Below are 13,532 nucleotides of genomic sequence, written 5' to 3'. Positions count from 1 at the left end.
TACCCAGTGTGCAGTTAGGGAGATATAGCGTCCCTGGCCGTGCTTACTGGTCCACGTATCTGTGGTTAGGTGGACCTTGCTACAGATGGCGTTGCGCAGTGCACACTTGATTTTATCGGATACTTGGTTGTGCAGGGAAGGCACGGCTCTCTTGGAGAAGTAGTGGCGGCTGGGAACAACATACTGTGGGACAGCAAGCGACATGAGCTGTTTGAAGCTGTCTGTGTCCACCAGCCTAAATGACAGCATTTCATAGGCCAGTAGTTTAGAAATGCTGGCATTCAGGGCCAGGGATCGAGGGTGGCTAGGTGGGAATTTACGCTTTCTCTCAAATGTTTGTGAGATGGAGAGCTGAACGCTGGCGTGTGACATGGTTGAGACGCTTGGTGACGGAGGTGGTGGTGGTGTTGGTGGTACATCCCCTGTTTGCTGGGCGGCAGGTGCCAACGTTCCTCCAGAGGCGGAGGAAGAGGCCGAGGTGGCAGCAGCAGAAGAGGTAGCAGGGGGAGCCTGAGTGACTTCCTTGGTTTTAAGGTGTTTACTCCACTGCAGTTCATGTTTTGCATGCAGGTGCCTGGTCATGCAGGTTGTGCTCAGGTTCAGAACGTTAATGCCTCGCTTCAGGCTCTGATGGCACAGCGTGCAAACCACTCGGGTCTTGTCGTCAGCACATTGTTTGAAGAAGTGCCATGCCAGGGAACTCCTTGAAGCTGCCTTTGGGGTGCTCGGTCCCAGATGGCGGCGGTCAGTAGCAGGCGGAGTCTCTTGGCGGCGGGTGTTCTGCTTTTGCCCACTGCTCCCTCTTTTGCTACGCTGTTGGCTCGGTCTCACCACTGCCTCTTCCTCCGAACTGTGAAAGTCAGTGGCACGACCTTCATTCCATGTGGGGTCTAGGACCCCATCGTCCCCTGCATCGTCTTCCACCCAATCTTGATCCCTGACCTCCTGTTCAGTCTGCACACTGCAGAAAGACGCAGCAGTTGGCACCTGTGTTTCGTCATCATCAGAGACATGCTGAGGAGGTATTCCCATGTCCTCATCATCAGGAAACATAAGTGGTTGTGCGTCAGTGCAGTCTATGTCTTCCACCGCTGGGGAAGGGCTAGGTGGATGCCCTTGGGAAACCCTGCCAGCAGAGTCTTCAAACAGCATAAGAGACTGCTGCATAACTTGAGGCTCAGACAGTTTCCCTGATATGCATGGGGGTGATGTGACAGACTGATGGGGTTGGTTTTCAGGCGCCATCTGTGCGCTTTCTGCAGAAGACTGGGTGGGAGATAATGTGAACGTGCTGGATCCACTGTCGGCCACCCAATTGACTAATGCCTGTACCTGCTCAGGCCTTACCATCCTTAGAACGGCATTGGGCCCCACCATATATCGCTGTAAATTCTGGCGGCTACTGGGACCTGAGGTAGTTGGTACACTAGGACGTGTGGATGTGGCAGAACGGCCACGTCCTCTCCCAGCACCAGAGGGTCCACTAACACCACCACGACCATGTCCACGTCCGCGTCCCTTACTAGATGTTTTCCTCATTGTTATGGTTCACCACAACAACAAAAATATTATTTGGCCCAATGTATTGTATTCAAATTCAGCTGAATATAAATTTGAGGCCTATTATTTAGGCGCTGGGTGACCGGTATGGATTTACTAACAGAATTAGACTTGGAAATGCACAGTAGCGTGTGTGTGAAGTTATTCTGAATGACCCTATGTGCACCTTGAATATTATATACCCTTTTAGGGATAGATTTCAAATAGCTCTGATATAGCAGAAACCACTAAATTGTGAAATTGCTAAATTGGGAATTGTATTTCAACCCAGAACAAAAAATGTGCTTTGACGGACACTAAATAACTTGCCCATCCACAACAGGACAGCGGTAACGACAGATTTAGCGGGATATAAATTTGAGGCCTAGTATTTAGGCGCTGGGTGACCGGTATGGATTTACTGACAGAATTAGACTTGGAAATGCACAGTAGCGTGTGTGTGAAGTTATTCTGAATGACCCTATGTGCACCTTGAATATTATATACCCTTTTAGGGATAGATTTCAAATAGCTCTGATATAGCAGAAACCACTAAATTATGAAATTGCTAAATTGGGAATTGTATTTCAACCCAGAACAAAAAATGTGCTTTGACGGACACTAAATAACTTGCCCATCCACAACAGGACAGCGGTAACGACAGATTTAGCGGGATATAAATTTGAGGCCTAGTATTTAGGCGCTGGGTGACCGGTATGGATTTAATGACAGAATTAGACTTGGAAATGCACAGTAGCGTGTGTGTGAAGTTATTCTGAATGACCCTATGTGCACCTTGAATATTATATACCCTTTTAGGGATAGATTTCAAATAGCTCTGATATAGCAGATACCACTAAATTATGAAATTGCTAAATTGGGAATTGTATTTCAACCCAGAACAAAAAATGTGCTTTAACGGACACTAAATAACTTGCCCAGCCACAACAGTACAGCGGTAACGGCAGATTTAGCGGGATATAAATTTGAGGCCTAGTATTTAGGCGCTGGGTGACCGGTATGGATTTACTAACAGAATTAGACTTGGAAATGCACAGTAGCGTGTGTGTGAAGTTATTCTGAATGACCCTATGTGCACCTTGAATATTATATACCCTTTTAGGGATAGATTTCAAATAGCTCTGATATAGCAGAAACCACTAAATTATGAAATTGCTAAATTGGGAATTGTATTTCAACCCTGAACAAAAAATGTGCTTTGACGGACACTAAATAACTTGCCCAGCCACAACAGTACAGCGGTAACGACAGATTTAGCGGGATATAAATTTGAGGCCTAGTATTTAGGCGCTGGGTGACCGGTATGGATTTAGTGACAGAATTAGACTGGGATATGGCCAAAAAATAACCACACTATTGCTGGTTAAATGCACTTGGTGTGACAGCTTGACCAACCACACTACTGAGGGTTAAATGCACTTGGTGACGGGCGCAGCTTGCCCCTGATGTAGCATATGGCCAAAAAATGAACAGACTATTGCTGGTTAAATGCACTTGGTGTGACAGCTTGACCAACCACACTACTGAGGGTTAAATGCACTTGGTGACGGGCGCAGCTTGCCCCTGATGTAGTATATGGCCAAAAAATGAACAGACTATTGCTGGTTAAATGCACTTGGTGTGACAGCTTGACCAACCACACTACTGAGGGTTAAATGCACTTGGTGACGGGCGCAGCTTGCCCCTGATTTAGTATATGGCCAAAAAATAAACAGACTATTGCTGGTTAAATGCACTTGGTGTGACAGCTTCACCCTGATGTAGGCTTTAGCCAAAAAACAACCACACCATTGAGGGTTAAATGCACTTGGTCGCAGCTTGGATGCACTTGGTCGCAGCACCGCACAAGACACAAAATGGCCGCCGATCACCCCAGAAAAAAGTGACTGACAAACGGTCTGGGCAGCCTAAAAACAGTGAGCAATTGAATTTCAGCAGCTCAATGATGCACAGCTGCAGATGGATCGATTAATCAAGTCCTTTGGAGGAGTTAATCTGCCTAATCTCGCCCTACTGTCGCAGCCGCAACCTCTCCCTACGCTAATCAGAGCAGAGTGACGGGCGGCGCTATGTGACTCCAGCTTAAATAGAGGCTGGGTCACATGGTGCTCTGGCCAATCACAGCCATGCCAATAGTAGGCATGGCTGTGACGGCCTCTTGGGGCAAGTAGTATGACGCTTGTTGATTGGCTGCTTTGCAGCCTTTCAAAAAGCGCCAAGAAAGCGTCACAAAAGCGCCAAGAAAGCGACGAACACCGAACCCGAACCCAGACTTTTACGAAAATGTCCGGGTTCGGGTCCGTGTCACGGACACCCCAAAATTCGGTACGAACCCGAACTATACAGTTCGAGTTCGCTCATCCCTACTCACAAGTTTAATTAAGGGTCAGAGGGAGAAAGCAGATATTGCACGCATTCAAAATGGCGAGGGTGAGTTCCTGACGTCAACCCCAGCAATTGCAAATGAATTTGCATCCTTTTATTCTTCTCTGTACAACTTACAAACTATAGATCCCAAAGATAAACAAGAGAAGACTGCTTCATTCATTAATTCAGTGGAGGTACCCAAACTAAAGCCAGAGGAAGCAGACCACTTGTTAGCCCCCATCACAGACGAAGAAGTGAAGGATTGTCTCCTGAGCATCCCCTCTGGGAAAAGTCCGGGACCAGACGGCCTTCCCATTATATATTATAAAAAAATTCTGAAGTCGCTACTCCCTCACCTCACTGAACCGTGCAACTCGCTGCTAAGGGGATCTTCCCTTCCCCAACAGTCCCTGATGGCTCATATCGTAGTCTTGCCTAAAGAAGGAAAGGATCCAAAAAGTTATAGCAGCTATAGACCCATCTCACTTTTAAACGCTGACGTGAAATTATGGGCCAAAATTCTCAGCCAGAGGATAGCTCAGTATCTGCCTCGACTTCTAAAGGAGGAACAGGTGGGATTCGTGGGGGGCAGAGAGGGTAGACATAATGTGAGCAGGATATATCATGCCATTCATTATGCTAGAACAAAGATGGTGCCTTTGATACTTGTGGGGACAGACGCGGAGAAAGCCTTCGATAGGGTAAGTTGGACGTTCATGAGAGAGGCGCTCCTACATTTTGGCTTTCCCGCCACGTTCGTCACTGCAATATTTTCCCTTTATGGAAGACCTTTGGCAAGGGTTTTTGCCAATGGATACCTCTCTGCTCCCTTCGGGATCGCAAATGGTACACGTCAGGGGTGTCCCCTGTCACCTACACTTTTTGTCCTCGCTTTGGAAATTTTTCTAAATAAATTAAGGGCTTCAGATAAAATAAGAGTTCTACAGATTGGGAGTTGCATGCATTCAGTGGCGGCTTTCGCCTATGATCTCTTACTGCTTATCACGAATACGGAAGAAGCTCTGCCAGAAATTATGCAATTGCTGGAGGATTATGGGGAAGTTTCTAACTTTAAAATCAATTATGGGAAATCAGAGATACTTAATGTCTCCGTTGAGGAAAATAGAGCAGATACTCTAGTTCCGCTATCGCCATTCCAATGGCCGAAATGGGCTATAAAATTCCTTCAGATCCCCAGCAATTCTATAGCTTGAATTATCCTCCCTTGTTAGCTAAAATCAAATCCTATCTTAGCTCCATTAAAATCCCCTTTCTGTCCTGGCTAGGAAGGAAAAACATACTGACAACATATGCCCTCCCACAGATCCTACATATTTTGAGATGTTTACCTATAACAATCCCTGAAAAGTTATTTGCGGATTTCAGAAAGCTATTCATTAATTTCTTATGGGCCAGTGGGAAACCACGTCTCTCTTACTCTCTTTTTATTAGGAAGAAAGTGGCAGAAGGTCTATCTTTCCCAGACTTGAAAACTTACCACCATGCTATACATCTAGTAAGGTGGACTGAACTAGCGGACCTATCCAATAGCAAACTGCATGTGGACATGGAGCGTAGCCTTATGGGTACAAATGCCACAAGATACATGTGGGTTTCCTATGGGGGTAGAAAGAAGCCTTTGTTCCTGTCTGAAATGTCTAACTCTATGCTCTTACTGTCAGAAGACAACAGGCCTCTTGATGCATCAGAATAAACTTTCACCACTAGCCCCACTATCTGTTCTCCCTTATTTCATGAGAGGTAAGAGTACAAATCAACAATACTGGTACAACCTCTCGGAGATATAAATCTCAAACTTGCGCAAAACTCATGACTTAGACTCCTTCATGGAGGACATAACAGAGAAGATCCCGAGGCCCTATAGGAATTCATTAACAATAAGAGATCTTACCATCACCTGCAGGGAATATAGGCAGAAACACGCAATTGAACCTTTAGACCCTACATGGTTAGAAAACCTCTCGTTGTCGTCCAATAAACCCCCGCTGAAAATTCTATCCTTTTTATACACGCAGTTACTCCTTGTGCCACCTTGTGAGAAAACTCTGTACTTGAGGGCGTGGGAAAGAGAACTAGAGATAAATATCCCAGAGTCGGACGTCAAAGCTATTTTGACCCACTCACTCACATGGCTTCTCAAGAAGTATTCGCTTACAGGAGAATTCCTTTAAAATTCTCACAAGGTGGTACAGGACGCCAGACTTTTTACATAAAATTATTTCTCAAGACTTGGCAACCCTGGTTAGACTATCATGCAATGAGGATACAAACCTCTGCCCTTGAACAATAAATGTTTACCTTACCTTCCTCAACATGAGTTCAGGGTGTATGGTAAGATGTTTTTCAACATAAATATGGGATTGTTGTATAGAGGCCCATACTGGATTTGATAGGGGTGTTTCACCCCCACTGTTGTCCTATAAGTAACCAAGTAACCCATATAGCTCATATATCTCTTTTATCTCACATAAATATATGTATAGCACAATTTAACTAGCCGACCCTTCACTAGGTCCATCCAGTCCCTCGCCAGGGTGTTTTGAGGGTTTGAGGTTTATGTTTGATAACTATATCATTTACTACTTTTCATGCTGATTCTGTTTTTTGTTTATTATCCTAAAACATATGCATGGAGATACTATGTGTGAAGGTGACCAGCATTTGAGTATGTGTACACATGCATCTTTGTATACATACAACTTATGTGTATTATTTGCGCTTCATGTACCAATATATATTCTAACGTGCTTTCACGCATAAAGCTGAAGTAACCTATTGCTTATAATAAATAAAGAATTATAAATAAAAAAAGTGACCCCTGCCTGTAATGCATACGCGCATATTACATTGCTGATTTTTGCAAACATGAAAATAATGGTGAATTCTTGAATATTTACCCAAATATTCACAAATTATTGTGAATTCGAATATTGCTCCTGCCGCTTATCACTAGTCAGTATTAGCATTAAAGAGAAATAATAGCAGTTTTATATGATTATCACAAGTGTGTTGTACAAAACATTTTATTACCTCATTTCTTTCATACCAGCCAATATTCTGCATCTTGGAGAATGTCTGTGAGCGTTTAACAACAAAGTAGATAAGATAACCACTTCCACACAAGCAGCATATTATCATTACATTGGCCAAAACCCGGAGGAATCTAGTAAGATGAATGTTTTCATTTTTATTGCTTTCCTCTTCATCTACAATAGATTCCTGAAGGGAAGAACCAAAAAGTACAAAATGTCATTAGCTCGGGAAGTGAATATGAACAAACATATAGAGTGTCAACAAAGCTCAAATGAAAAACTATGCCCATAAACGGATGTAGCATGTTGCTTGGCTGCAATCATAGTATATTACTCGTAATAGTATAGTACAGGGATGCTCAACCTGCGGCCCTCCAGCTGTTGTAAAACTACAACTCCCATGATGCCCTTCTGTAGGATGATAGCTGTAGGCTGTCAGGGAATAATGGGAGTTGTACTTTTGCAATAGCTGGAGGGCCACAGGTTGAGCATGGCTGGTATAGTATAACATACCATATGACTGCATTTGCCAATTATTATACCACAAAGTAGCAAGACATCTAAACTATGTATTCAGAGAAAAATAAAGGTGAGTCTAGGTTGCTGTGTCACTCAGGCACAGAAAAAAGCTAACATTAATAGCACACTGTGAGCCAAGCTCCAGTGCTGTACAGTACGGTGCTATAAGTCTCCTATTTTTTTTTCCAGCTTTTACAGCATATAATTTGTCTACCTTGTAAACACTCTCTTATCTGAATAGTAGATATAGCATTGTTAATTCTGAGCAATAACTCCTGTTTTCAATTCTTTAAAGGGGTTGTCAAGAAATACAAAATTTCTAACAGGTACCACCAGCCAGCCTCCTCTTTTGAAAGGATCTAATCTACTTGCTCCCCACCACTCTGGTCCCTATGCTCGCTCTCCATCTTCTGGCATTGGGTTTATTTTTTTTTCTTCCTGATATGTCTCTTGTGGACACAAACTGTGAAGCCAGAGGTTGGCTGGAGAGGATCAGGTGACAATATCTATGCCAGGTTGGAAGAAAACAAACTTCCGACCAGAAGATGGAGACCCGGAAGCTAGAGCAGAGGACCAGATTGGAATGGAGCAGGTAAGTATGATCCTTTCAGTAGGGGAGGATGGCTGCCAGCACCTGTTGGAAATTATGTATTCCTTGGCAACCCCTTAAAAGGGGCTATCTAGCTTTCTAAAACTTATGGTCCATCCTTAGGACAGGCTGTCAATATTAGATAGGTGGGGTTTTGACTCTCAGTATCCCGGCAAACAGCTGTTTGAAGAGCCCATAATACTGAGAATAGCCATTACAAAAAAATATGGCATTCAGAATGCGAACCAGCCTACAGCTCTTGTATGAGCCTTGAGGCCCCTTCCAATAACTGATTAGTAGGGGTCCGAACCATCACCAATATAACACTTAAGGCCTATCCTAAGGATAGGTCATAAATTTTACAAAGCTACATAACCCCTTTAATCATGTTGACTAGATTTGAATGAATCTGAATTCTAAACAAATCGGATTTGACCCAAATTTTGTGAAAGGTGGATCCCAGTCTAAATATTTGGTCATTGGATTTGGGTGCATTTTGGGGAGAGAGAGAGAAATGAATACAACATTTTAAAAAGTAAGAGACTAAAGAGAAACAAATATGAGTTCCAGGAGACCTTATAGTGTCACTATTGTGTACACACATTTTCAAGGCCAATTGGAGCATTTTCCATTTGGGTAGAATTAAATCAGACCCAAATAGGTCTGGCAACCAATTTGAACCCAAATCAAATTTTAAATGATTCTTAGCCAGGGTAAAAAATGTAGGGGGTCCTTTACTAACCAGAAATATGCCTATAGTTGGCATATTTTTGGTCAGATTGCTGCACAAGAAATCAACAGGATTCCATCATTTTGAACAGTACCTGCTATCCCCTGTATAAGGCCTCATGCACACGGCCGTGTTCTACGGCCGAGAGCGGTCCGTGGTATCCCGGCCTGGCATCCTGCTGACAACAGGAGCACACGGCATCATTGGTTGCTATGACGCCGTGCGCTTCATGCCGCCGCTGCACTACAGTAATACATTCGTATAGATCGTACCAGTGTATTACTGTAGTGCAGGGGCGGCATGAAGCTCACGGCATCATAGCAACCAATGACGCCGTGCACTCCTGCTGTCAGCAGGATGCCAGGCCGGGATACCACGGACAGCTCTCGGCCTAAGAAGAATTTTTGTGAAGCAGGCAAGCAATTTAATGAGATATTTTTGCTTTATTAAACTTTTACAAACATAAACGTGTTTCATTTAAAATGTTCCTAAATGTAAATTGCTACTTTATACTGTCCTGAAACGCTCATCCTTAATAACTTAAGAACTTTCCGGCTGCAAAATGGGGAAACTGGAAATATAAAATTGATTGGAACAGTGAATTGTTGGCTTCATTTACATTATTGAAGAAAAGTGAATTACTGTGTGTTCTGTATTGATGTTACATAATACTGCCCTAAAGCATCAAGATTAATAGACTTTTGTATTTACCTTAAAACTGGTAGTTATGGATGCAAATTTGTTATCTGCTGTCTCTGGGTTTCCTATTAAGTAATCCCAGCTAGTGAACATTTTAAAGCTGAAGTTATAATCCCCATCATCTCCATCACCTGTGCTTTCATTGGCATTACTTGCCATCCTAAAAGACAAAATATCAAACTATAATAAGAATCACAAACTTATAAAAAGTTTATTGTGTATTTAAGTATATTGAGGAAGTCAAAGATCTGTTTTTTAAAATGGTTCATACTGTACATCTGCACCCACCACTAGGTGAAGCTGAAGAGTATACTATTTTTTACTTATAATTGAGTTCACTGGGACCAGTATTCAGCACCCTTAAATGGGTTGTTCTCTTTCAGGAGGAAATCAGGAGAAAATTGGACAGCACATGTCATCTGCCTGCAATAAAAATAGACTGATTCGTTACTTCAATTCTCCTGGATGGGCTCTGTTTAGCCAGCTGCAGCAGTGATGTCACGTCAACAAAATGTGACCACTGCAGCCAATCACTGGCCTCGGCAATAATTGCCTGCAGGAGTCACATATTGTCGATGAGATGTCCTAGCTGAATTCGGGCAAACAGAGCTCTACCAGAAGAACCAGAGCAGCAGTGTGGGAGCTGTCAGGTAAGTAATCATCTATTTTAATTAATTAATTAATTGTACATGGAACATATTTGTTGTTTGGTTTCCTACTGAAACCGGTCAACCCCTTTAAGGGTCCAGTCACACAATTTCAAATACTCTTTAGAAAAATCATGCTCACCGGGCGCTCTGCTGGGCGGAAGCCTCCGCCTGGAAGTCCCTATGGAGAGCCCGATACATCACAGATCTCCAAAAAAAGCCTTTGCCCTGTGTGATTCAGTGCACGATTAATTCTCTGATACTCATATCAGATGGGCCGGAGGGGTGGTTATGTCCTTGTTCAGCTTTGAACCCAGACAACCCCTTTAAGGTTTCTGCCATGGATTTGGAATGCAGCAGATGTGACTGCTGATTAGCCCCATTCAGTTAGCCAATTCGCACATGTACAGCCACCATGGTTTTATATCACTTCTTGAAGCAGATTTGAAATCCATGCCAAGAAGATCCGTGGCCATACAAATGGCAATACAGATTCGCATTGGCAACAATGGAAAATAGGTGGAAAATGCGACAAAGAATTTAAATCATGCAATTACATTTTAAATTATTCATATATTTTTATTACATGAATGTTAATGTTCTGTGCCTCAGATTATTCTGTTAATAAATTAATTATATTCATTTACTACATAACACAGTAAGGACTGTGCCTTACATAGAACTGTTTTATTACTAGTAGGTTTAGAGTATGAATATTTCTGAAGTCTTATACATATTGCTGGCATTTCTTCTGCAATTAGACCGACCATGATTACATTCACCTCATACGTACTTTTAGTAGTAAACAAATAATTCACATCCTGCAGCAGACGCTCTACTCTCCAGTTCTAATTAAATATTCATAGGCAAACTGAACAATTGAAGGAGAGGACAAGCAAAATATATTTGCAGACATTGCGATCCAAGTTTTGCTTTGTTCTACTTAGGAATGAGAAAACCAGTTAATGAAAGTAGAAAAGATGCTCTGTGCTACATAAGTCAGTAGCCAACAAGTTAATGAGAACTCCAAAAGAAGCTGAGTTTTTAGCAAAACTAATGAGTTAATAATATGTTAATTGGAGTATGTGTGTCTGTGTTAAAAGAATTTTCCAGGCTACAGATATTGATGAGATATACCCAGATTGCCGGGGCTCTGACTCCCAGGACCCCTGCCAATCGGCTGTTTAAAGAGGCTGCAGTGCTTGTGCAAGTGCTGTGTCCTTTTCGGCTCTCCGCCTACTTTGTCAAATGTATGGGAGAGGAAGCTGTAATTACACTGTACCACCTCCACAGAGGAAACGCCCCTGAAGAGGGCACAACGCTCGCACAAGCGTCACCGCCCATTCAAACAGCTGATTGTCGGGGGTGCCATTGAATACTAGTCTTCAAAGGTAACCACCCACCAGATGAAGCTTCCTAGAGAAACAGCATTGGAAGAGCTGACTCTTGATGGGACTCCCAGCACGTTGCTGCTGGAAACAAAAGCAGGAGGACCCGACCAGTGACACAGAAAATGGTGCTGTAGAAAGGGGTAAGCATGACATGACTTTTTATCTTAGGTGATTGGGCTGTTTTTCTGAGATTTTTCATTATTTCGAACAACTCCTTTAAAGAATCACTTGTATTACACCTTGCAACTGCGTACTTTATACATAACAAACTACTCTCCCAGGCATAGCTTGTTAAGAGCTCATTTGCATCCCTTTCTTCCCAGAATTCCAGAGGAGCATGTGTGGCCTATAAGTCTCCTCCCGCCGATTAAGGCGCTCTCTCCCCAAGAAGAGAAAATACCCCCCATCTCTTATGAAATTAAACACACAGAGATTGAGAAAAAATTATAACTGCCCTAGATGTAGAGCCAGTGGTACGGAAATGATCCATATGATCTGGAGATGCCCCAAATTGTTCAGGTTCTGGGAAAATGTAAAACAGACTTTTGAGGAAGTTTGATACATTCAGTTGTGTGTTTCTTGCCAAAATGATACTGGAAAAAAGAGTGATTCACCGTCATTTATTATTTGGAAGAATCTGAAGACAGATGAGGCTACTGCTCATTTCTGCCGTTCCTTGGTATTGTGGTTGCAGAAATTCCAGGTAATTTGTAAAATTTTACATTTTATTCTCCCCCTTTCATTTTCTTCTCTTCAGCAAGGTAGAGGGTAGGTGTTAAATTCTTGGGGATATTCATTTACTATTTTATAACTTTTTTTGCACGTCTATTTAAAAAAAAAAAAGAATAAAACACGCAAGTATTTTTTGTTTAAGAGATTTGCTTTACATCAGCCACAAATACATTGGAAACTGGTGTCTTCTACGTTTAACAAAACAACTTGATATGTTCCCATTAAATGGAGATTAGATTTAAAGAGGTTTTCTGAGAATACTGATTTTTAAGCAAGTGCCTGCAGCCTGTCTCCGTAAACAGAAGATTCATACTTACCTGATTCCCACCGCTCCGGTCCTCTGCGATGCTTCCGCTGTATCCATGTTCCAGTTCCCAGGTGGTTTTCTTCTGGTGATGTATGGGCATGATCACATGCTCGCTGAATCCAGTCATTGGCTGCATCGGAGCATATGACCATGCCCATACAGCAGCAGAAGAAAAAAACTGGGAACCAGAACATCGACAGACTGGAGCAGGTAAGTATGAATCTTCCGTTTTAAAGGCAGGATGCCGGTATGTGCTAAAAAAATCTGTATTCCTGGAGAAACCCTTTAAATTGCAACCTTGTATGAATGTCTTCCCCAATAAACTCATTTTTATTCAGGTACATATTCGATATATCATTTAACAGACTTCCTGATGCATATTTGAATAAAGCAATAAGTAATAGCCACCCATTACTGATGTTTCCTAAGAGAACACATTTGTCTTTTTACTTAAGCTAAAAGCTCATAAGCTGGGATAACAGAAAACAATTACATAGCGACCAGAAAACAGCATTATGAATAGTTATAAGTAATTTATATCTGAATGGCATGAGTGTGGATTGTGGTGCCGTTACAAATAAGGCCGTTGGCGAATAAAATAGAGCGTAAGAGAAGAAAATGCAGTTTTTCGAATTATGGTTTATTTGTTCATGGCCAGATAATTGGTAGAGGGCACTTCATATAAATGTAAGAGAAAATAGCATTTACTCTTATTCCATTCTACAGTTAATTGCTGAAAGCTGTAGACAAAGACTCCCACACAAATCCTCAAAAAGCCTATGTTCACATTTGCGTCAGGGCTCAGATTCCGTCTTATTCAACTGGAAAAATAGTTCTTCGAGCAGTCTTATCTTTCTGTGAAAACAATAAACTCCTATCTTTGCTGCTCAGCAATAGTTCTGGTGATAGAGCATCTGTCAATCGCGCTTCAATTTAAA

General features: G+C 42.3%; 1 protein-coding gene across 1 annotated transcript in view; it reads right to left on the bottom strand.

Moving 5' to 3' along the window:
* The window catches only part of LOC122939379 (transmembrane channel-like protein 2), a 245,038-nt gene that overhangs the window by 74,976 nt on the left and 156,530 nt on the right, over positions 1 to 13,532 (bottom strand). The window contains exons 10-11 of the mRNA XM_044295446.1: positions 9,530 to 9,677; positions 6,979 to 7,167 (exon numbers count right to left, since the gene is read on the bottom strand). Coding sequence (XP_044151381.1) covers positions 6,979 to 7,167; positions 9,530 to 9,677 — 337 coding nt within the window. The remainder of the gene's footprint in view (positions 1 to 6,978; positions 7,168 to 9,529; positions 9,678 to 13,532) is intronic.

This window comes from Bufo gargarizans, chromosome 5, assembly GCF_014858855.1.
Source record: "Bufo gargarizans isolate SCDJY-AF-19 chromosome 5, ASM1485885v1, whole genome shotgun sequence".
Lineage (NCBI taxonomy): Eukaryota > Metazoa > Chordata > Amphibia > Anura > Bufonidae > Bufo > Bufo gargarizans.
Note: the sequence above shows the minus strand (reverse complement) of the source record. Positions and strands in the feature narration are given on the sequence as shown.